The sequence below is a fragment of the Delphinapterus leucas genome, chromosome 11 (genome assembly GCF_059928025.1).
Source record: "Delphinapterus leucas isolate spDelLeu-1000000601 "Yukka" chromosome 11, BTC_Dleu_Yukka2, whole genome shotgun sequence".
In the NCBI taxonomy this organism is placed as follows: Eukaryota; Metazoa; Chordata; class Mammalia; order Artiodactyla; family Monodontidae; genus Delphinapterus; species Delphinapterus leucas.
In genome coordinates this window covers 41,485,146-41,509,927 of record NC_143139.1, presented here as the reverse complement: position 1 = coordinate 41,509,927, position 24,782 = coordinate 41,485,146, and the positions used below count along the sequence as shown (strand labels likewise).

Genomic DNA, 24,782 nt, shown 5'->3' with positions numbered 1-24,782 from the left:
CTGGCATCTGAGTTAACGTCAGGGCTCTCGCACAGTCATTTCATCCCAGGACTGGGGGGCTGACCGGTCCGCTGGGGCTCCTCTCTGGGTACTGCCACTGCTTCTGAGTGGAAGGTGGGAGGGTGAGGGCCTGGGACGGAGCCGGCTGTGTGGGCAGGAATGAGGGGCTGGGCCCTGGCTCTAGGATGCTGAGGGAGGCCTGGGCAGCTGGTAGGCAGCTGACTGGGCAGGGAGCGGTTGTTTTCCTTAATGGCTCCTACTGCCCAACTGTTTCCACGGGCTAGCGTCTGTGTGTGGCACTGGGGTCCAGGGGAGCTCAGCAGCAGGGGCGAGGGGGGAGGTGGATCCATCACAGCCCAAAGAGCTAATTCTAGGGGGTCTGAGAGCAGGAGCCGGGCGGATATGGCCGTTTATTTGTTTTGGATACTGTAGCTTCAGAGTCTAGTCCCAGCCAGAGGCCAGGGACCATCTTGCCTCCTAGGTGGGATGGCAAGGTATCTCGGGCTTGAACAGGTTAGACTGGTAGGAGGGAGAAAGGGTCATCTCTCTAGTTTTCCTTACAGTATCCACAAACCACTTCTAGGACAGAGGGCATGTATTATCGTACCCCGCCTCATTTCAGACAGGTACAGATAGCTAGGACAGAAAATGACAGCTTTTAGGGCCCCAGACTCCCCAGATCTCGTCTCTCTTGGCAAACACAGCTGCTCTGGTGGTCCAGCCCTGGTTCCTTCTCCCCAGGGACAGCGTTGTACACAAGGCTAAGATCCTCCCGTGGACTCCACACTGAAGTCGGCTTCTCCTCACTGTCCACATCTGATCGCGCCCCCAACCTCTGCATCCTTTCCACTGTCTCTCCCCGTCCTCCAGCTTTTCCTGCTCTACCACCTCGGCAATTACCTTCTCAAGTCAGCACTGTGTTCTCCCCCCCAGTACAAGTAAGATCACATCACTCCCCTGCTCAAAACCCATCAGTGGCCTGTCATTCCTACAGCAGGAATGAAAGAAGAGGTGTTCATTCATGGGACAACTCCACATAAGCATGCTGTTGAGAAGAATTTGGAGACCAGGTCGAGACCCAGGAGGAAAAACTACTGAGATTAGCAGTCTGAGGCACTTGTCACAGGGGAAGTGATGGCACTGGTGGCTCTCGGGATACAGTCTTGACGGCTTAGCACAGGATGGCTCTAAGAGATTTCCTGTGTGCACCCCTGGCTCTCTTGCTCTAGCCATACTGAACCTGTGGTTCTCGAGCAACGCACTTTAAAAAAATAATTAATTAATTTCTGGCTGCGTTGGGTCTTCGTTGCTGTGCGCGGGCTTCTCTCTAGTTGCAGCGAGCGGGGGCTACTCTTCATTGCGGTGCATGGGCTTCTCATTGCAGTGGCTTCTCTTATTGGGGAGCATGGCCTCTAGGTATGCGGGCTTCAGTAGTTGTGGCGCACGGGCTTGTTTGACCCGCGGCCTGTGGGATCTTCCAGGACCAGGGCTTGAGCCTGTGTCCCCTGCACTGGCAGGCGGATTCTTAACCACCGTGCCACCGGGGAAGTCCCGACACACTCTTTTTGACCAAACCTCCCTCCTCCCCAGTCAGCAGGCCAGTGCCTATCCCTAAATAGATGTCACCTCTCTTGACCCCATCTTCCTGTCTGTTCTGTGTTTCCAGAGGATTGTGTGTCTACCCCACCATAGCACTATACCTCACTCCATTGTAATTACCTATTAACTAGTCCATTCCACCAGGTAGGGAGCCCCTGGAGGGCTGGCTTTCCCTAGGCACCTCACCTGAGCTTCCACGACGCATTACATACGGCTCTGTGATGGGACTTGCTAAAACCTGCTCTACTCTCTATTCTCTATACAAATCCTCTCCGTCTCGAAGGGCAGTGGCCACAGACTGTCCGTCCTTGTATTCTGCCTACTGCTTTACACACTAAGGTTGCTGAACACATGCTTGTTATTTAATAAGAATGCATTTAGAGCCCAGTCCATCCTATTGTTCCTTAAACCTTCCTATCCCATTATCGTCCATCCTTGGCCTCCAAGGAGCATTCCCAGGTGGATCCAGAGCTATCTGCCATATTCCTTAAATCCCACCCTGTCTGGCCATGGGACGCCTAACACTTTTCAGGGTGTGGTGCCAGGGGTTTGGTCAGACCAGTCTGGATGTTACTGTGAAGGTCTGATTTAGATGTGATCAACATTTCAATCAGTAGACTTGGAGTAAAGCAGGTTAGGTTACCCTCCACAGTGTGGACGGGCCTCATCCAATCAGCTGAAGGGCTTAAAAGACTGAGGTCCCCTAAGGAAGAAGAAAGTTTGCCTCCAGACTCAAGACTGCAACATCAATTCTTCCCTGGGTCTCTAGCCCGTCAGCCTGCCCTGTAGCTTTCAGACTTAACAGCCCCACAATTGTGTGAGTCAATTCCTTTAAATATCTATCTATCTATCGATCGACCTATCATCTATCTAATCTACCCAGCCCTATTAGTTTTCATTTCTCTGGTGAATCCTAAGAAACCATTCCTGTCTTGATCTACAGCTTTCCCTCCCTTTCCCTCCCTTTCATTATGCATCCCTCACATGTTCCTGCATGTCTCTTGAACTTTACTACTCTACCCCTCATTTTGTTTTGGTTGTATTTAGCAAGCATGTTCTCCAGACTACAGATCAGAAGACATGGCCGGGGGTAGGGGGTGGGGACAGAAATCTAAAACGTGTGAAACAAAAAAAAAAAACAAAAAAACAAACAAACAAAAAAAAAAGAATAAAACGTGTGAAACAAAACCCCTAGTGATACACCATTAAATGAACGCAGGTCTCCTGGGTCGTGGGCCTTACAAAGGTGAAACGTTAGTAACCTTCAAGGGCACATGAAGAGGTCCCAGAATTGCTGCCTTTCTGATTCTCAAAACGGTAAGGTTGAACCTGCAATCCATAGCCCAGTGAATTTTAGGTCCATGCTTGGCAAGACGACTGATCATTGACTGGCTTTTGAACTAGGTTGAGATCCACTACAAGCCACTTCACCTTTCCTTCCGACAGACAGATCAAAGAGATGCAGCAGCCACAAGAATACCTTGCCACTTCAACAAGGTACTTGGGAGTCTGCTGTTATCTTTGTCCAAAGAGAATTAGGGCCAGGGTGCAAGGACAATTTAATTAGCAGCCACTCTGGGTTACTAGGATATATGCCAAACTTCGAGCCAACTTCTAGAGGTAAGTTACTTGTTTTTCTCCGGCCCAACAGTCTCAGATGGGAGGACAAATGGACAACTCTGGGCAACAAGCAGAATTCTAAAATATTGCCAGGCTGCAGCAATGGACAGGTTCTGTGGTAAAACTTAACAGGGTAAACCTATAAGGCATATAAGGTCCCGCACTTGAGTTCAAAATACCAACTTCTCATATACAGGAAAGAGGAAGGGGGCTGGATTTTACTCAACCCAAACGTAAGATGCAGTCCTGGGATGTGACCTGAAGGTGTCAAGCAGAGTCTGGGATTCTCCTTCTCCTCTGTGCTGCCAGTGAATGCCTGGGTGGAACGTCATGTGCTCTCCGTGGCCCCGGGCTTGAGCCAGGTTCTCGGAGGGCAGCCGGCGTGGGGCAAGGGCATGGCGCCATGGAGGCAGGATGTGCAGAGGCTGAGGGGCTGCGGTCTCTGGCCAGACACCCCGGACCCAAGGTCTTCTCCACCCTTGTGAGCTATGTGGGCAGTTTATCTGTTTTCTCTAACCCTCAGTTTCCTAATCCAGCCTCACACATTGTTTTGAGGATGAAAGCAGTTCATGTACGTAAAGCCAAGTGTGGCACACTGCGTAGCACAGAATAACTTTTTTTTTTGCCGCCACACAGCATGCGGAATCTTAGTTCCCCAATCAGGGATCAAACCCATGCCCCCTGCAGTGGAAGCGCAGAGTCTTAACCACCGGACCGCCAGGGAAGTCCCACACAGTAACTTTTTAATAAGTATCTGCTAATATTAACTGAAAAAACCCTAAGCTTTGCCAGATTCATAGTAACGTAACAGCTGCCTTCAAATATGTTAAGGGACCTTATATGGAAGACAGAATAAGTGCTCTGAACCATCCTGGAGAGAAGTTGTAGGGAGGTTTCCCAGTTCTAGGTAAGGAAGGGCTGTTCACTGAGCAGATGGCCGGCAGGTGGAGGTTGTGGTCCTGAGTGTTACAGCACGAGGCCCACGCCGCTCGGCAGGGATGCTGTGGGGGAGGTCAAATGCCTGATGGGTGCTGGACCTCTGGAGTCCCATCTAAACTTGAGAGTCTATGATTCTAGGACCTGCTCTCTTGGTTCCTCAGCCTAGAGATGTTGGGTTAGGGCTGTTCCTCACAGCCACCCGCACACTGAAAACCCCGGAGTCACCACTGAAGACTCCCATCTCAAAGTCGCTTAGCCAACCCCAAATTCACATTTATACTCCAAGTCAGGAGGGGGAAAGCTAAAACTGAGGAGGGCCCAGGCTGCCTTCGAGACTGGGTGGTTTGTGACTTACCAGGATCAAGACCCTCTTTTATATAAAGAGAAAAATGCTAAAAGACGAAGACAAATACAGGCAAAGCCCAAGAAAAGGTGCTGAGTTCGTCCTCTGCTCCCTCTCACACGCCAGGCCCTCCTTCTATGAAACACAGGGGAACAGCCTCAGGAAGACCCCGGATGTTCCGACAGGGTCCTCTTCTGACATGACCTGCTGCAGCTGGTGTTAACGTCGTACCCCAGCCAGTGGCGGGAGGGACGCTACCTGAAGCACCTGCCCAGCTCCTCTGAAAAAGGCTGGGCAGCCAGTCCACAGATGTAAAACAGATGGCACCAGAAAAGCTCTGTGAATAAAACTTTAATAATGTACAGCAGAAATTGGACAGGCTCATTCTTATATTAAAACAAAAGATTTCCTATATTACAACTTATTTACATTTGCATACTGAAGAGGTAAAGTGTCTAAGTGGCTATCTTACAGTCCATTCTAATAAAATGTACAAAAACAAACAGAAGTACCGAGAATGCCGTTCGGGGGCCTTGACGGCGACCTAAGAACGGGCTTGGACTTGGTCTGTGAATCCAGAATCCAGAGGTGCAGGTAGCCCTATGGATCAGGGTTAGCCTCAGGGGGCCAAAACCACAGCTTTAGTTTCTTCCCAACTCTCTCACTCCTAACTCTTGGGTTAAGAGTGGTGGCGGTGGGATTGGGAGCTTCCCCCCGAAACTGCTCAGTCTTCCCCAGAGGTGGAGAAGGAGGAGTGCGTGGTGAGGACAGCAGGGCCACCGGGGGAGTGGGCTAGTGGCTTGGGAGTCCCTGGGTCAAGGAGTGTTGGCAGATCCCAGAGGCTGGCTGCGGCGGGGGGAGAGGAGTCTGAGTTCCGTCATCTCCTCTAAACCGCTAAGTTCTGCCACAGGGCGGACAGATGGGGCATCGGCAGGGGTGGGGAAAGAAGGTCCCCCTAATGACACGATTGGTATTCGAGGGAAATTAGTCAGTAGCCAGTAAATTGGCTCAGAGGGTTAGGGGAAGATCTCCTTTAATGCAAGGAAAGAAGCGATACAGCAGGAAAATAAATAGGAAGGCCAGGGCACGGGGGAGACCAATGGAAGTGGGGGGAGGGCTCTCCCCTCCTCCACAAGCTTTGGCAGAGAATCGCTGGGTTGGAGGCAGGGATGCTCTGAGGCTGCACACAGTCTGTGCCTCCCCTGGGGGCAGGAAGGGGGCTCCAGATGAACGCAGCGACTGGGGGGGGGGGTCTCACTGCCCACCACCGGCCTCTTTGGTGGGGGACAGGTGGGCATCCTCACTCCTTAGTGGTCTTATATAAGAGCAATCACTCCAGGCTCAAAAGGCTCAGAAGCAACTACAAAAACTTCTGGTCTCAAAACAGTCACCCACTAGCTTGAATGGGTCCCGTGGTCGGTGATCCAAGAGTAGGACCCAAGCCTGTCTTGTTCACAGCTGTATGTTCCAGCGCCTGGCGCACTGCTTGGCATCCAGCAGGCACTCAGCGATGTCTGTAGCGTGAATGCCTGCAGGAGAAGCTGCAACCTGCTGGACAACGCACGGAAGGCCAGGGCCCCAGTGCAAAACCCACTTGTGGAACTGGGGGGGGGGGCAGAACCCAAGCGAGACCAACCCCCAAGGCAGAGGAACTCTTGCTGCTGGGTGGGGGGAGCAGGCTCAGGTACAAGGACAGACATTTCCAGTGTGATTGAGCTGTGTGCGTTTGATTGAAGCATTTTTTGTGTGGTTGTTTTTATAGGGATTTCCTTAAAAACAAATAGATTGAGAGGTAATCATCACATAGAGATGGTTTTCCTTTTATAAAAACTTAACAATATTTAAAAAAAGTTAAAATCTAGACCCTCCCAATTAAATTAAAAAAAAAAAAAAAGAAAGAAAGAAAAGAAAACCAAACCACTCCAGTTAAGTTATGGCTTCAAAGTTAATATATACCTAAGATATGCTGACGGAATCACCACCCACAACCGCGCTTCCGGACGTCGTTAAATACTACACTCAGGTTAAACGACAGGTTCAGCTCGGGCTGTTCCCTTTAGTAAAGCCCCTGAGGTGGACGCAAGTCTCACATCTGCCCTCCACCGTGATCAGATAATCCAGTAAAAGACCCATGCAGATTCCTCCCTCCCGCCCCAGACTCCCTCCCCACTCCTTGCCCCCCCTTCCCTTCCCCACCCTAAATCCACTACCACCAAAAATATACACTGCTGTTTCCAGAATGTGGGATATGAAAGACAGATGTGACATTCCGATCTGAGTCCCAAGATCTGGGCTTCAGATTCCTCGGCCCTTCCTTGACGCTGCCGAGGACGATGCCCTTAGGCTGGCTCATTTCCCACGGTGGCCGCTGACCACAACACCCCAGGCTGCCACCGAGATTCTCTCCCTGCCCATCCCACCCCGCCTCCCTTACGTTTGGACCCAAAAGCCTTGCCTGCCACAGACGACCGGGCCAGCTTTGGTTCCACAGTCTGAAATGGAGAAGGAGGGCCAGGCGACACAGGGGAGGGAGACCCACCGTGGAGGGGGGCTTCTGGAAGGGAGGGGAGGGAGCCCTCCGGGAGGGGCACCAGGGAAACCAGACGCTGCTCACTACTGAACAGAGGCCCCAGCACGCAGAGCCGGCGTGACGACCACACCCCTGACCTGCACATGCACGGAAAGCTCGAGCAGGTGAGTGCGCACCTACAGACACGCGTGCGCGCGCACACACACACGCACACACGCGCACGCGCGCACACACGTGTAAGGGCGCGGCACAGACCAGGCACAACAGGGGACGCACCTCGGCACATGCATACACAGCTGGACAGACGGGCACTGGCAGTCCCTCCAGGTGTCCCGACGGGGCGGAGGGGAGCACGAGGCCCGGCGCTGCCCAGAGGGGCCATCCTGCTGGTTCCCCGGGCTGTCTCGCTGCGCTGGGGTTGGTCCCAGAGGAAAGCCCTCGGTGCCGCTCAGCAGGGGCCACGCTCGCTCCTCCCGGGCCCTCCCAGGCCGCCCGTCACCACGCCAGGCTTCTTGCCAGGCGCGCCGGGCTTCGCAGAACTTCCCACTACAGCCGGTCCAGGCTGTGGCACTGAGTTCTCCACACCGTTTGCTCTCAGAGGCTCCGTGCCACTAGGAGGTAAATATAAAAGGTGTCTGTGTCTCAAACCCAATGTGGGAGTGAGCGAGTCTCCCGGGCTCTGTCCCTCTTGCGGGCCAGGCTCCTGGCCACAGAGGGCTGGGCAGAAACGAGAGGTAGGCCTCCATCGGACGCTCAACACGGCAGCTCGGCTGTAGGTCCCGCTGCCCGGCAGCGTGTGGGGAGGGGCAGCTAGATCTTCACGTCCTCCTGCACGCTGAGCTGGGAGAGGGTCTTCTTGATGCGCAGCGCGGTGAGGCGGGCCGCGCCGTTGGCGTACCAGCACTCCCGCATCATCTTCCCCATCACCCGCAGCGCCTGCAGAGACCCCGCGTCACTCGAGCCGCCCCGCCCCCGCCCCACTGAAGCCCTCCCGGTCCCCAGGCTGCCCCTCCCCCACCCGGGCTCCGCCCGCCCCCCCACCCCCTGCCCCGGGCGCCCCCTTCCTTAAGGGACAGCCTGGGGAGGGGGACCTTCTCGGCAAGCATGGTTGGTCAGCCCCTCCCCGGCGTCTGGGTGATCCTGAGAGAAATACCTGCAACGGCCTGTGATCTGAAAATCATTTCTGGAAGGTTTGAGTATCCGTGTTTATGACTGTTTACTGACTGTTTTTTGTAAAGTAGCGCACAAGCCAGGCACAGCAGGGACATCCCCCAGCATGAGCACGCACGCGGCTGTGACCCCACGTTCACGTGCAGAGACAGGGTGGCGGAGGAGGAGGCAGCAGCCCCTGAGAGGCAGCCTCGTCAGAGGCAGAAGCTCACGGCCAGGGCCTGGACGACACAGGCCAGGGGCAGCCAAGGGGCGGACCTGGAAGGTCACCTGTGGAGGGCTACCGAGTCCCCAGACTGCTGCCTCAGGCCAGTGTTTTCCAGATTCCTTTTAGCAGTGGGACCCGTTTTCCCCGGCGGAGTCCCAACACACAAACAGCCCCGACTGAAGAGGGAGTGGGGTGCGGGCAGCTGAAGACCAGCTCTTTCTGCTTCCCCCACCCTCTGAAGTGAATAAACCCTGAGGGTTCCAAGGACCATTTTGGAAAAGGCTGCTCTGTCAGGCAAAGCGGAGGCGTCACCAAAGTGTGAGCTCAGTAATTCTGCTCTTCAACGCGGGCCTGCCCTCCAGTGGACACACTCCTTAAAGCAGAGCCACGAGAGAAAAGGGGGCCCAAGAGCACTAGCGAAGCAAACCCTGTGCCGCCAAAGACTCCAAGACCCCGCAACTCCATGTTTCTTAGGAATCTAGATCACACATTTGTCCTCATTTCTGTTATTGCCATCGAATGCCATCCCCTCCCCGCTTCATCCGCCATCACTCCCCAACCCAAATTCTCTACACCCTCCTCGCTTCTGAGTTTTTAGAAAGGCCACTTCCCTCGCAGACATGTCTTCTCACTGAATCCCACCCCCTCATTCTTCTACACCCTTCGTGGACGCCTCTTCTTAACTCTTCCACGAAGCTCAGCTCACCCCTGTGGCTCCAGAGCCATTTCTCTAGTTGGACAGGTCTAACAGCTCCCACTCAGTCTTTGTTTTGTCTCTTATCTGTGTCCTGGGACCAAGCCTTTTTCTTCTTCTAGGCTGTCAATTCCAAAGGGGACCCTACAGTGCCCAGGACAAGGGCTCAGTATATAATACAACAGCACATAATAGTTTGCAATAACCGACACGCTCAGGGGGTAGCCCTGGGGTTGGCCCCACTTTTGGCAAACCCTCTTCTAAGGGAGAGAAATCGGGCAGATAGAAAGGCCACGGGAGAGAGGGGAGCTTCCCACCTCGTAACTCTGCCACCAGTTGGGGATGTTGGGGCGGAGCTTCTGGTCGCATACGACCTTCCGCATCTCCTCAATGGAAGGGTCAGAGGGCACTAGGTCATAATATGGCAGCTGATATTCCTCATGGACTCCTGGGAGAAAAGAAAACACCCACCGGAGTTATCAAAAGAAGGAAGAGATTACTCAAAAGCCAATGACAACACCCATGTTGTGATCTGTAAATACCACTTCCCACTAAGAGGAACTAGGGCTCCTTGGAGAGCCTGGTCAGTGCTAGTTACGGGACAAGAGACACACAGGATTAGCCAGGAATATCTTTTTCGTAACAAAAAGCAAGGAAACTATCAAAGACTACGGAGGCCATGTCAGAAGGTACCGACCTGAAAAGCTCCCAACTGGCCAAAGAGGAGAACATTTAAGCAACAGTAAGACCTATGACTTCAATGGAAACAAATATTTTAAATCACCAGTTCGTGATGACACTAAAAACAAACAAATAAACCAAAACCTCAGTCGCCTGTGTAGAATGAGAGGGAATAAACTCATTATTTTGAAAAATGTCAAATAAATGGAAAGAATCAAGTATTTATCCTGCCTTTCCTCTTCAAATTAAACATCTTGGTAACCAAATAGACAATAGGGGAAGTTTCTCTTTAAAGAAAAAAATCTAGCTAATACATGAAGTTTGACAGGATCGGAATACTGGCATTTTTCAACCTCTAATACATTTGGATTTGGACAATAATCAACAATAGCTGTTAACATCACAAAAAGAGAGGTAATCACCATTGTCTGTGTCTTTTAACAGAAGGATTTTGGGGGAAAAAATGATTCTAGTCTTTAGATGGAACTCTCATAGGAAATTCACAGAAACAGTAGAACATGTGAACTGCGTAAGAGGTTATCTGGAAAATCTAGACAGGAAAACCCTACAGGATAAAGGACCTGGATTCTCCAATTTTGAAAACTGCAGGAGAGGGGACTTACTTGGTGTTCCAGTGGTAAAGAATCCACCTTACAATGCAGGGGATGAGGGTTCGATTCCTGGTCGGGGAACTAAGATCGCACATGCCATGGGGCAACTAAGCCCATGCGCCACAACTACTGAGCTCTCACGCCTCAACTAGAGAGCCCGCGTGCCACAAACTCCAGAGCCCACGCACCCTGGAGCCTGCGTGCCACGACCAGAGAGAGAAAGAACCCGCACGCCGCAACTAGAGAGAAGCCTGCGCGCCACAACAAAAAGATCCCGTGTGCCTCAACGAAGATCCCGCATGCTGCAACTAAGACCTGACGCAGCCAAAAATAAAATTAAAATAAATAATAAATCTTGGGAAAAAAAACCCAAAAAACTGCAGAAGAAAAAATTGAGGGGTAACCTGTAGATTATGAGACTTGGGAGTTATATCAATCAACTGCAGTGGATGGACATTTAAATTAAACCCTGATTTAACAAGCTGTTTTTTATAAAAAATTCACAGATAATTGGGGAAATCTCAACACTGGCTAATGTTATATGATATTAAGAATCACTGTCTGTTTTTTAAAGTGTGATAATAGTACTATATTTTTGAAGTCCTTATCTTCTAGAGCTACAAACTGAAATATTTTCCGTAATAAAAAGTTAATTTAAAAAAATCCAATGTAACTTTCTCATGCCTTTTTCCAGAAAAAAATTCTGCTGTTCTGAGCTGATGGGACAGATTTTTATTTTTATTTATTTATTTATTTTGAGATTAGCATTTATTTTATTATTTCTAAAAAGTATTTATTCATTTATTTGGTTGCGCTGGGTCTTAGGTGCAGCCGGCGGGCTCCTTAGTTGCAGCTCGCTGGCTCCTTAGTTGTGGCACGTGGGCTCCTTAGTTGCGGCAGGCAGGCTCCTTAGTTGTGGCATGCGAACTCTTAGTTGCGGCATGCACGTGGGATCTAGTTCCCTGACCAGGGATCGAACCTGGGCCCCCCTGCATTGGGAGCACAGAGTCTTATCCACTGCACTACCAGGGAAGTCCCCCACTGCACTACCAGGGAAGTCCCGGGACAGATTTTTAAATAGAGTCTGACTTGGTTAATCATCTAAGGAGCAATTAGCTTAAACTCTGGCCTCAGTCTGCCAGAGTCTGAACCCTAGTTTATCAGTGGTGTGACCTCGCACAAATCACCTAATCTGTGACTCATCTTCTTCATCTGCGATACGGTGACAATAACAGTACCACACAGACCTGTGCGGCCAGATTCATCTGGATCTGTTTTATCTGTATATCATGATCAAAATTTAAGATGTACAATACCTGGGTGCCTCCTCCATAATTTGGATCTTACCAAATGTATCACAGATGGAAAAAGGCAGTAAAATACAGAAAAGGGCTCTGCTGGAACACTCATCACTTCTTTTTAATTAATTTAATTCACTTCCACTGACCTGGAATCTCTTACATCAAAGATAAATGGCTGAGGGCAGGGTTCTTGTGGTTCTTGAACTTGATCATGTGGCAGAATACTTGGAAGTCACCATAAAATTCTGATATACTAAGCCGATGATAAAAAATGTTTTCTGCTGGGCTTCCCTGGTGGCGCAGCGGTTGAGAGTCCGCCCGATGCTGCAGGGGACGTGGGTTCGTGCCCCGGTCCGGGAAGATCCCACATGCCGCAGAGCGGCTGGGCCCGTGAGCCATGGCCGCTGAGCCTGCGCGTCCGGAGCCTGTGCTCCGCAACGGGAGAGGCCCGAGTACCGCAAAAAAAAAAAAAAAAAAGTCTTCTGCTAAATCTGATACTACCTTTCACTGGGTTCTGACGTGGTTGAACACTTGCAAATGCCAAAGACTCAGGAGAAAATTGCATAAGAAAAGACTCATTGTGAGAAAATTCTATGCATTAGTAAGCTTTCTCCCACAAATTGAAAAATCACCACTATTATTTTATCAATGAAACCCCACATTCCCCAGGAACGTGGCTTGAGAGCCAGTGTGTTAGAATACCCTGCCTCCTGTGTAAAAGAGACCCCTGCATTAGTCCTGTGCTGTTCCTACCCAGGGCTTTCCCAACCTCGAAAGACCAAGAAAGACAATGTGTTACCAAAAAAACCCCAAAAAAGCCCAAATGAGTCCCCGGAACGGTCACCACAACATAAAACACTATTCAACAAGCTGGTCCAAAGAGTAAACACACTCTTGTCCCTGCGGCTCCCCGGTCCCCTCCCTCCTCTTGGACGAGAACCCTAAGTATGATGGGTGCTGGCGCTAGGCATCTGACAGGCCGTTAGGAGAAAGAAGGCAGGACAACTCTAGCCCCTCAGGACTCTGGACTGCGAGGGAGGAGCCAGAGAAGGCAGGAAGAAAGGTACCTCCAGAGTTGCATCTTCGAGCAATCTCCCAGTACACGAGCCCAAGGGCATAGATATCAGCACACTTAAAGGAGTCGAAGTGCTTCATGTTGATGGTTTCATCAAGTACTTCGGGGGCCATGTATCTGCAAGAGCAAAGGAAATGTGATCACGCATAGAAAATGATGACTTCTTTCTAGACTCAAAGTACTGATTCAAGGGCCCCCTGAATGTGGGACAGAATCACCCCAAGACAGCCCCTTGGGGAGGAGGAAGTGATGGGATTCTTATTATTGCAAACTCCCATGCTTTGGATTCGAATCTAAACACCTTAGCAAGGTTTGGTAATACTAGCCTACTCTTATTTCTACCTCTATTTTTTAACCGCCAAGATTTATTTTAAGCATGTTTTGATTTCTTGGCAGAGGTATGTGTACTGCAGGCCACAGAGCAGGAAGAGTACATAATATCTGGTTGCTACTGGGGGCTTGGACTTTATTCAGTGCAGCCAATAATGGGTTGAGCTTAAATTTCAGTCTGAACTTCTTTTGTTATCTTACCCGTGCAGGTAAGTGAGAATTAATTCTAGGTAGTCATCAGAGTCCCACTCAGTTAGTTCATGAGTACTGCTTGAGCCACTCCCCACTGCCCACAGAAGGCCAATCAGCTCACCTCAGGCCTCACACTTTGGGGCCTGGGTGGCTGCAATCATTCAGGTCAAAAGGAAGGGGCAAAACAGCAGCAGCACAATTAGTGAAATTCACTGATACTCAGCAGAGAAACAGCCCTCCTCTTCCATCCTATGAAGAGTTGCGTTTCCAGCTCGTGAAGTCGACCTGGAGTCACAGTCAATCTGTTGCTTATTTCCTTTGTTTTTGGCCATGCCACGCGGCCTGTGGGATCTTAGTTCCCCATCCACGGGTTGAACCCAGGCCCTCGGCAGTGAGTGCTCGGAGTCTTTACCATTAGGCCACGGTATGCCACGTTCCTTATTTCTTATGTCACTTCTCTGTGACGCGGGGAGGAGGCCCATAATCCTTACGGGGGGGCCCTCATCTCCACCCTGGACTACCTCTGCTCTAGCTTGGCAAACCTGCTCTCTACACCCTAAGCAAAGCATGCTCCCTGCCTCCTGTGGGGTCCTGCCCAGGCCACTCCTTCAGACTGCAACATTCTCCCTCTCCCCCAGCCAAGCCTGGTGCCTGTCTCCCTTCTAAATCTTGCTCCAGGTTCTCTTTCTCCATGGCCTCCCCTGCCCAATGCACCAGCACCTATGGGTATAGGGTCTTCCGGAGCTGTGCCGCTCGCACTTGTATCTGCGCGATGCAACCTGTGTGGCTTTCCAGTGTGGGGAGCGGGTGTTCAATTTAACTACCAGCTGTCAGAGTAAGGACCACACTGCCTTCTCCCACGCAGTTGGACAAGGGCTACTCAGTACCAGTGTCGGGCAAGCGCGAAGGCCCAGGGCCTTCCTACCGTTTGGTTCCCACCCTCTGGTTGGGGGCAATGTCAATGGTGTCCGTGACTGCATCGTGACGGACAGCCAGGCCCAGGTCTGCGATGGCACACATGCCATTTTTCTTCACCAAGATGTTCTTTGACTTTAAGTCTCGATGAGCAATTCCAGGCTTCCCTAGCAGAGAAAAAACAAACAAACAAACCAGGGATCTTTAAAGACAGACAGTACAAGTGTTAAAAGCATAGTCTCTGCAGCCAGACGTATGGGTTCGAGTCCTCGTTTTGCTCCCCACTAACCCAGTAACCCTGGAAATGCAACTTCACCTGTCTATGCATTGGTCTTCTCATCCATAAAATGAGACTAAACCCCAGTACTTACTCCAGGGGAATGTTATAAGGATTAAATGTGCTGTATTAACTTAGGAAAGTCAAGAGCTTAGAAGGGCATGCGTATGAGCTAATATTGCTATATTAATACTACTCCTGCTCGCCTTCCCCTAACTAATAAGCTCCTGTACAGAACTGCTGAGGACTTCAGAGAGAAGCTGCTACGCTAGCTACGTTCTGAGAACCAAACGGGGGAGGTAAGGACTGCTACTTTCCCTGGAGAGCCTAGCAACAGGGTCAAACTTCCGTGGCTGGTTTTCTGTCACGGGCAGCAAGAGCTGCTGCCTGGTCGACCAGGCACCAGGGAGCGATGTGCCACCTGCCAAGCCCCAGGAGCTCCCAAAGAGCTGATGTCAGGCAACAAGCAGGGGTGCCCGCGGTCACCTTCCTCCAGGAGGGCCCTCCTAGTTTAGTAGAGCCCAGCGTCAAACCCATCAAGCTGACCCACCGACGAGGGTGTGAACCCGCTCAACTGATGCTCGGCACAGTAGTTCCTTCGATTTTCTCAGTCCTTTCCTCTACCAGCGAACCGTGGGCGTCTGAGATGACCACTCAGTCAACGGCAGCCTCCCAACCAACAGCCACCCCAGTCCATCGGGGACAAACAACCCACACTTCCGTCAGGAGTCCCCCCGAGGAGCTCTGAAGGCAGAGGCACCTCTTGTTCTCGCTGGAGTGAGGCCCAAGCTCCTCTCGCTTAGACCAGACCCCAGTCCCTGAGGCCCAGATCCCGCATCCTCAGTGAGAAGGAGTTCTGGGAGCTCGGTGGGGATGGGACAGGTCCACTCACCTTGGGTGCCCACAATCTCCATGTGCAGGTGTGCCAGACCGCTCGCGGCAGACAAGGCCAGCTTGATCATCCCCTCGATGGTCACCGTGTACCGGTTTAGATAGTCAAACAGGGAGCCGTGCTCATGATAGTCGGAGACAAGCCACAGCTGTGTCCAGGTGCCGTTATCTGCAGAGAGCCACAGAGCAGGTCCAGAAAAGGCACAACTACCAGCAAAAAGGTCAAGGTAGGAAAAGAAGAGTCTGTGTGTAAACCCCAGTTAGACCCCTGTACTCCCCGCTCCCCGGCCCTACACCTCCTGAGGCCCCTCTGTGCCCGTCTCGTCCACCACCGTCCACAGCTTTAGGCTCCAGGAAGGACAGAACGGCCTTTCTTTCTCAGACCCGCTCCCTTACTTCTCGTAGGCAGGATTCTGAACCGCACGCACCCTGACTACACCGGAGTTTGAAATGAGAGGCACCCCAAAGAGGAAGTACATGCTTAGGCAAAGTAACAGGATCATCTGTTTCTTTTGCAACACTGCCTCTGATCCTGACAAGACCTGCTCGTCAAAACCATGACTGGCAGCACCCACCCCCACCAAGGAGGAAGGCTTCGCAGGCCCTCCTCTGTGCTCCAAGACCCTGCGAGCACAGCCCAACCCGAGCACCAGGCTCATTTGTAGCGGGTCTTTGAAGTCCACTGCTCTTACCAGGCTATGAGCTCTGTGAGAGGAGCAAAGAGCTCCTTTGCGTATTATTGTGTTCCGGGCCAAAAATGCTTTTCAACGCACGAAGAGCACACTTACAAGTATTCCAGAGAGGAATCTTATCATCTCATCCTCAGAAGAGCAACGGGAGGTGGCGAGCACACACTTTCATACTAGGGGAGAGGGGTATGCAGTGTACAGCGGGAAGGAGGAGTGGGAAGAAGGGAGGGAGAAAAAGAAAACCCAAAAGCTGGTAGTCTAATTAGCTTGTGCTGCTGTCAGTAAGAAGACTGGGAAATTGGATCGAGATCGCCCAAATTCCAAGCTGGCCCTAGCTCCAGGACGCTGTACTATCCGTATCATGTTAAACAGGCAACAACAAAGGAGTCCGAACTTCCTTCTCCCCTGGCCCTCGCGTGGGTTTCAACAGCCAGATCCTACTCACACAAGCTGCCAGAATCAATAAAGGCAGTGGCTCCTGGAAGAGCACCAGCCTCTGTTTCCCTGATTACGAACGAGCGGTCCACCGAACACGCCCCCTTACACTCAACTAGCCCTGACATTTTGAGGACCCTGCCCATAAGTTAGAAGGGAAGACATCTTTTGACCCTCTGAAATATATGTCAGATTTAAATGAATAATCAAAAGGTAATGCTGTTTTAAAAAGGCACAGCTTACTCAGAGGGAGTAAGGAATTCTCTCTTCCCGTTCCTCCCTTGCGTAAGAGGTCAAATCTCTTCAGCCTGGGGGCAGCTGAGGCTACTACAAACTGCCATGGCAACGTGAGGAATGAGCGGCCTGCTGTTGTTTCAGGAAGGAAAAACAAACACTTAGCATCTTCCATAGCCTCTGCCAGCACCAACTTCTAAAAATTACTGGACCACGGAGCAGACTGTGTCCTGACCGCCGGAGACACTCTTCTAAAATGCAAATGCCTTCACCCACGGTCTTTCTGACTTCAAGTGCGCTACCTGCCCAGGTGTCGGCTGTCCCCTCTTCCTGGGCACTGTAAGGTCAGGGACTGTGTCTTGTTCTTCTTATATGTGATGATTCCAGGACCAGACAGCAGCCAGTGAATATTACTGAATAAATGAATGCAATTTCGATTACTACCCACTCTCTATAATAAAATACAATCCTCTCAAAAAGGCCCTTCCTAATCTGGCCTCTGCCACCTCTCCACCCATGTCTTTGGCTGGAACATCCCAAGTTACCTGCAGGTTCCCAAAGACACTTCCCGTTTGCACATGTGTCTGGAGTGCTCTTTTCATTCGTTTTTCTTTCTGACCAACTCCCTGCCACCTTCGCCTCAATCAAGCTCAGGTGTGATATCTGTGATCCCCATCTCACCCCCAATTTGCGCTGACCAGAACAGCTGTTGTTTGATTACTTCCTATAAACAATCATTAGTTTGTCTCTTTGCTAGTCAGCGAGGTCCTTAAAAATGAGCACATGCCTGGGCACACGAGAGAGACTCAAAAACTACAGCAAAATCAGCAGAGAGAGGGAGGAGGAAATAAGGAACCTCAGGTACAAGCGGACCAAAAGCTGAGCTTGAAGGCCACGGGGGAGCACCTGGGGGGAGGCAGGCCGTGTCTCTGCTGCACCCGCTCCACTGCAATAGTGTGTATGATGCTGGTCTGTCACACAGTGTGGATCGCATGCTTTTCCAGGGCCATCCTTTCCTGGCAGGGGTTGAAGCCACCCTTCTTCGTTCCAACCGGAATGAAGGTAAATTTACTGGAGCCCCTGCAGGGACTACCCTAGGGGTGGGTTTGGGAGTATCACAGAAGGGAAAGTGAGCAGGTAGGATGAGGGTTTACTTATCTGCTTAATAACTGCTTATTTACTTGCTTAATAACCTGGATTTCTGCACAAGCTTTTCATAGAAGAGAAGTTTGAAAACCATCGCCTTACTCAGATCCTCTTGCTATGGGTAATAACTATAAAGGCAAACAAAACTGTGCTGTCCCACAACCGTTCAGTTTCCACAGTCACTCCTCCATCTGGGCCTACTGTTGGCTTTGCGACACCCTGTATCCAAACCCAGCCCTTTACCTTTATTGTCAGCAGCAATAAACCCAAGGATGTTTTCATGGCGCAGCATGACTGTCTGGTATATCTCTGCTTCCCGGAACCAAGACCGCTCTTCACGAGAAGAGAATATTTTCACAGCCACGTCACCACCCCTCCAGCGGCCGCGCCACACTTCTCCAAACCGGCCCTTGCCAATAATCTCCTGTAAAACGATGGTTCGGGCCACTGTGCGCTGGACAAAAAGGGGTAACCCTACGGACCAAAGAATGGAAAGAAAGCAGACGTTTGTGCATTTGCTGAACTTTGCAACGCCCACTCTCACTGCCACACTGGAAAAGCCCTCGTCACAGTGCCTCCGTTCTACACTGGTCCAATGACCGCGGAGAGCTCGGCTGCCCCTACATCCGTCCAGGTAATCCTCGGGAAGTCTAAGCTGTGCAGCACTGAGTGAGTGAGCGAGGACGGGGCAATGTATACGATTAGCTCCTCCTCATCTAAGCGATTTCTCCTCCCAGTTAGTACGGACGACAGATCTGAATGTAAATGTCTGACCGGATTTACTAACTCTTCAGCCAGCCTCCGGGGGGTCAATCCACCTACAGCTGCTTTATGTGGAAGAGGAAAGCGGAGGTTTGAGTGCTGGGGGCCGCCTCTGCTGCTCCACTCATTGGCCACTGGAGGGCAGTGCTGCGTGGCCCATGAAAGCCGACGTGTGGTCAGGGTCCACCAGGTTCCCACCTCTCTCCAGGGAGATCAAAGTTCTGCTCACTGGGAGCTCCAGATGCAGGACGGGGGGCTACCCAGGCTTATTCTAAGATTACATTTACTGTCTTTATAGGACTCGTTTATCGCCTCATTTGACCCATGCAGTAAGTGTCTCCCTGTCTCTCCAATCACCCCCACCATCGTGACCCTTAACTCTCTCCCTCTCCCTGACCAAACAAATAACGTGTTGTTAACCCCTAAGCTGTGTACTGTATGTTTAATACTATGCAGGAGGCACCTGCATAAATGATCTCATTTCCTCACAACCACCTATACGGTAGGTGTTGTTATTATGCCCATTTTACAAACGAGAAAACTAAGCATCAAGAGGGAAGGTTAAGTAACTCATTGGAGTTCCTACAAGCTGTAAATGGCAAAGCATCTAAGACCGACTTTAAGGTTTATGCTTTTAACTCCCACAGTACAGAGCCACCAAATGCTTCTCAGTGCAGCCCCCTCCTCTCCAGGTCCCCCCTCGCTGGCCCTTGTCCCCGGCCCTCCTTTGAAAGATTTCCAGTGGGCCTCTGCGGCTCCCAGCTCACCCGCCTTGCCCTGCCCTCCCCAACAGGGGGCATAAAGCACAGCAGCCCGAGGCTTTCCCACCCTGGCCTGGGGACAGCGTGCTGGCCTCTTGATCATTCCCTAAACAGCCAGTGAGTGTTCATGCCTTTCTGTCTTTCTTTTGCTCAAGGGTTTTCCCTCGGCCTGGAATGTTCCCTGCCCTCTTACCACTCTCAAAACGTCCGACTCGTGACCCCTTTAGACACGACCTCCTCTGTGAGACCCTTCTCCACAATCTCTTCTCTCCCATCCTGGCTCGGCCTCTTTCTCATTTTGTTCACCCTGTATCACCCAGAGGGTATTCAACGCATACTTGTCAGTAGTGTGAACTGAACGTCACACAAACAGCAAGGACTGGGCTTCCCCGGTGGCGCAGTGGTTGGGAGTCCGCCTGCCGATGCAGGGGACGCGGGTTCGTGCCCCGGTCCGGGAAGATCCCACGTGCCGCGGAGCGGCTGGGCCTGTGAGCCATGGCCGCTGAGCCTGCGCGTCCGGAGCCTGTGCTCCGCAACGGGAGAGGCCGCAACAGTGAGAGGCCCGCGTACCGCCAAAAAAAAAAAAAAACAGCAAGGACTTATTACTTTAAGTCCACAGAATTAAAACCCCAGCACCTTGGAAGCGTTGCATATTCTGAATTAAGAATGGACTAAACCATCCAGAGAGGAACAGTTATTAATCATTTTACTCCAGATGACCGGGTAACTGCCCTGGACCTGCCCTAACCTCAGCTAATCCTGATCTTACAAAAGACTCCAAAAGCCCCGAGCAACCCTCCTCCAGCAGCAAGTCAGGTCACAGAGTCAGTCAGTTCTAACCACTGCCCTACCCTCCTTCAGCAAAGAACAAGCCATATATTTTCTCTCTTCCAAAAATACGCAGCTTTTAAATATATCCATCATCTTGGCACTCTCTACTGCAGAGCTTAATAAAGGCAAAACCACAGAAACTCAGGAGATGTCAGAGCTCAAAGCATTCCTGTGCTCAAGAAGGGATGTCTGGCCACGACTGATGGCGGCATAATTTCCCTACAGAAGAGTCTTGTCACATGGCGAGAAAACATACATAAACACGCACAAAGCTCGCACAAATATGATCCTGTCTGTCTTAGTCAGAATGGCAACAGTGACCTTTGTGGATGATTTTTTTCTATAGGAAGAGAATACCACCGTCACTAAAATAATCGTCTGTCTTCACAAAAAGACTCTTTTGCAGTCATAGCCACATCTACTAGCTAGCTGAGCTCTACCCTGAGACTGAGACAACCCGACTCTCTTTATCCTAAATTCTAGTCTCAAGTCAAGGTCCACCTAAGAAAGGCTTGGTTGCTAACAGGCAGCTCTGGAAGTGGTGCTGAAGCCATGCTGGAGGCCCCAGCTGCCTTTATTTCAACCGCCACCAAAAACCCTTGGGCAACTGGCACAAGTCAATGATTCACCCAAGCCAGGCTCTCGGCTTTACTCGGTGTCCTTAAACTCCCCCTGCGGTTGCTCGCAGATCAATGATTAGCTGCCACCACCTCACAGGAACCCGGCACACTCCTGTTTCTCAAAAGGGGCCCTGAAACTGAGTCCTCCACTGCTCAGGTGGAACCAGGTGAATTTTAATAGCTGTACGGTTACAAGACTTGGAGAGGCAGGGATCCTGGAGTGGAGAGTTTTGCACCTGACCGTTGGAATTCCAGAGAATGAAAGATTTTCTGTGAACCCCATTATCTTATCTTATTACGTGTCAGACTCCCAAAGAAGGGGAATTATGAAAGCAAATGGCCAGCCTCCTTCCTGAACACTCCATCCTGCTGGGAGGCAGTGATGGAGGCCAACAGCAGACACGAGGCCTGAAGAAGCGGTACCTGAGCCAGACCCTGACGTGGAGAGGTCGTAGACGAGATCCTGGAGCGTCTTGTCCTTGGAGAGACACATCTCACACGAGGGGTCCTCCACATCCAGCCTCTGGCGGTTGTGGTAGACGCGCTGATGGTAGTTAATGACAAGGAAAACAGTGACGATGATGAGAAACAGGAGGAACACTGGGCCGGCGATAATGCCCACCAGCTCCACGGGGCCCCACATGGAGGGGTGCTCAGGCTCCTTGAGGTGACCTGGGTCAGGTGAGAGAGGAGAGGGAAAGAACAGAGTAAAAATGAGGGAGCGCCATGGCCTCATTTTTCCCCGGCTCCTCCCTCCAGGTGGAAACGCCCTTTTCCTCTCCCTGTGTTCAAGGTGCCCTTGATCTCTCTGGTCTTACTGGGCTCTGTATCTGCCTGGATGCTCTCAGATACAAACCTCTCTAGTCAAGGTACCCTTTGCAACAGTCAAACCCACAACCCGCTCTGTAATTTCACAGCATTTCATGGCGCTCTTCCCACCTCCACGCCCCAGGCACGTGCCATGCATGCTCTGCTCCCCCACTTGTGACGGCCTCCTGAAGCTCGGCCTGGTCTCTCTCTTCCTCTTCTCACCTCCCCAGTCATACCTCCTAAGTGGCGGACCTGCGAAGGGTGGTGTCTAATACTCCTCAGCCTTGATGGCCGTCCTTTCCAGCTCTAGTTCCTCTTCCCATTTTGCCATCACCATCACGCCAGAAGCTTCCTTCAGATGGCTTAGGGGCCGCCTCCCTCGGGATCAGCCCCAGGCCCTCCCGTGGGGACCCCTGCCTGGCTCTTCCACATCTCACCAGCCGCCAATGGCTGCTCAGCCACGACCCACATCGCAGCTTTCACCTCTGCGGCTCACTCGACAATCTGTTTCCCCCATCCTCGGACCTACAGACCGGACCTGGGAGGAATGCCATCCCATGTCACCTCCGGGAGCATCCAAAAGGCACCTTTACCTATCCTCCAACAAAGGGGTGGGGGCAGAGTAGAGAAGGATGAAAATGACAGGGGTGCCCTACCTCCACGATGAGCCAATAGTCCAACAAGGGTGTCCACTCACCGCTGGGCACCCTCAGGTCGATCTTGTTGCAGAAGTCAGTGTAGCAGCAGTGCGTGTTGCGCAGGTCCTCGGAGCTCAGGCAGTAGAAGGGCTTCCCGGCGGGGACCAGCTCCACTTTGGGGATGCAGGTGCGCACATGGTGCTCCCTCCCGTCCAGGTTGAAAATGGAAACCATGCAGGCCCCGTCTGTCTCACACGTGTAGTTGGCCTGCAAGCAGCTGGTGCACGCACAGAGCAGGGCTGCGGGGAATTTGGGAGCGGACATGGACATCAATGGTGAGGTCTTACCCCAGGGCCTTTTCCAGACTTAGAATACAATCCCCCAGCATACTTGATGTTCCAAAATAAGGCGCTTTTACAGAGATGGGGCCAGAAAGATGACATCGTCAGTGGGGGCCCAACCTTTGCACCTGTTTATTCTGCTCACAACAAGGCTTTCTGGGTCCCACCACTGTCCTCTAAGTGCTCTAGTTTATGCCTACAAGAAACAGAGAAACTGCCTTTTTAACTTTTAGACTTTGACTTCTTAAAAAAAATTGTTTTGTGGCTAGGAAAGCCCGAGGATGGGAGGAAGGCACCTTCCCTTCGGAGACTAGAGGACCCCTCTCCCCACGTACTCCAGCTGACACCACCCGGGTTCCCTGGAGCCATCATCAACCCCATCTCCTTTCTCTGCACCAGGAACGCCCACAGTTTCCTGAATGCAGTGTGCATGCTCTCACACATGCTTTTGCTGCAATGCTTTTTTTCCTAGCTAATGCTTACAAGTTCTTTAAGATTCAGCTTAAACGTCACTTCCTTCGAAAAGCTTCCCGACTAGTCCAACAACCTCCTCCATCCTTTAGTCCCCAGCAGGTGCGCAGGTGCCCCTCTCAAGAGGGGGCAAAAAGAACACCCTCCAAAGAAGATAATATTAGTGCCTACCTCATACAGTCATTGTGAGGATTAAGTGAGCTAATGTATAGAAAGTGCTCAATAAATCTAACCCATTCTGAAAGACAACTGGATATCACTTTATTTTTTTATTTATTTTTTTTTTTTAAATTTATTTATCTTATTTATTTATTTTTGGCTGCATTGGGTCTTCGTTGCTGTGCGCGGGCTTTCTCTAGTTGTGGCAAGCGGGGGCTACTCTTTGTTGCGGTGTGCAGGCTTCTCATTGCGGTGGCTTCTCTTGTTGAGGAGCACGGGCTCTAGAGCGCAGGCTCAGTAGTTGTGGCACACGGGCTCAGTAGCTGTGGCTCATGGGCTCTAGAGCACAGGCTCAGTAGTTGTGGTGCACGGGTCTAGTTGCTCTGCAGCATGTGGGATCTTCCCACACCACGGCTTGAACCCGTGCCCCCTGCATTGGCAGGTGGATTCTTAACCACTGCGCCACCAGGGAAGCCCTGGATATCACTTTTAAAAGCACTATATATATATATATATATATATATATATATATATGTATACGTATAAATTTTTTTTCTTTCAAATAGGTAGTGCACACAATCATCTCTGGAGCTAGTGAGTTTGGCTGGGTGTGTATTATCCGTAAGTGTGCACTGTTGACAGGAAATTACTGTAAATGAATTTGGTGCCTCTGAAAGCCAGCTCGGCAGCCCTGGAATCTGAAATCCTTTATTTATCCGTCTAACAAGAATAGCACAGACAGCAGCCGTTGGTTCTCCCCAGCACTGTCTCCCATGAGCCTAACCCAGCCCTGACCCCTTGGGATGGGCAGGAGGGTGGCTTGAGCCACTAGGATACTGAGGTTGGGACTCACAGTGCTGAACAAAGCATTCACCCAGCGGGGATGCAGGTGGCAGGGCCCACCCGAGGCCCCGACTGGACACTAAGCGAATACTATCTGGATCCCAAGAGGGAACATATTCAAACTATGGCCCCTGGAGAAGAGACATTTATGACCAGTCCCGTGAAAAACCAGCCTGTCGTAACTCACCCCTTTCGGCTGTAAACAGTCTATCTTTGTCTCTTCCTCTAAAACACTGGAAGGCATCTCCTGGCTTTTCAAGTCCAAAGACAGATTCTAAATATCTCAGGGTCCAACCCCCTCCTTCCCCTTACAGGCTTTCTGTAAGTGACACGATCCTTGCCATCCCCACCAAGGAAACAAAGGAGGGCGAGCACAGACAGGCAAACGGACAGTGTGGATCTTCACTGCACCGCCTGTGGGATTTTTCTCACAGCGTCTGATCAGAACCCTTTCTTCTGGGAGAAATTCCAAAACACGCAGCTACCTGCTGAAGGGCTCGGGTAGTGTTATATTTTAAAGGCAGGAAGTTTAAAGCAGGTACCCTTTAGACTAGGATCCCAAACATAAAAGGAATTTTAAAAGTAAATTCCTCCTAAATTTCCTTCTTCTTGCTAACTGAAATTTACTTCTGCGACTCTCAGAACACTCTGCCCAAACCTCTGTGA

General features: G+C 51.2%; 1 protein-coding gene across 4 annotated transcripts in view; it reads right to left on the bottom strand.

Moving 5' to 3' along the window:
* Positions 1-4,837: 4,837 nt before the first annotated feature.
* ACVR1B (activin A receptor type 1B) overlaps positions 4,838-24,782 on the bottom strand; it is a 34,556-nt gene continuing 14,611 nt past the window's right edge. For 2 of the 4 annotated variants that reach the window (XM_022572118.2, XM_089920740.1), the window contains exons 2-9: positions 22,362-22,601; positions 21,278-21,526; positions 18,124-18,354; positions 15,378-15,545; positions 14,219-14,375; positions 12,764-12,888; positions 9,421-9,551; positions 4,838-7,967 (exon numbers count right to left, since the gene is read on the bottom strand). In XM_022572118.2, the coding sequence (XP_022427826.1) occupies positions 7,842-7,967; positions 9,421-9,551; positions 12,764-12,888; positions 14,219-14,375; positions 15,378-15,545; positions 18,124-18,354; positions 21,278-21,526; positions 22,362-22,601 (1,427 nt within the window). In that variant the 3' untranslated portion in view covers positions 4,838-7,841. Of the gene's footprint in view, positions 7,968-9,420; positions 9,552-12,763; positions 12,889-14,218; positions 14,376-15,377; positions 15,546-16,743; positions 16,867-18,123; positions 18,355-21,277; positions 21,527-22,361; positions 22,602-24,303; positions 24,769-24,782 lie in introns of those variants that run through there. The other 2 variants (XM_022572119.3, XM_089920741.1) reach the window with 2 other exon arrangements.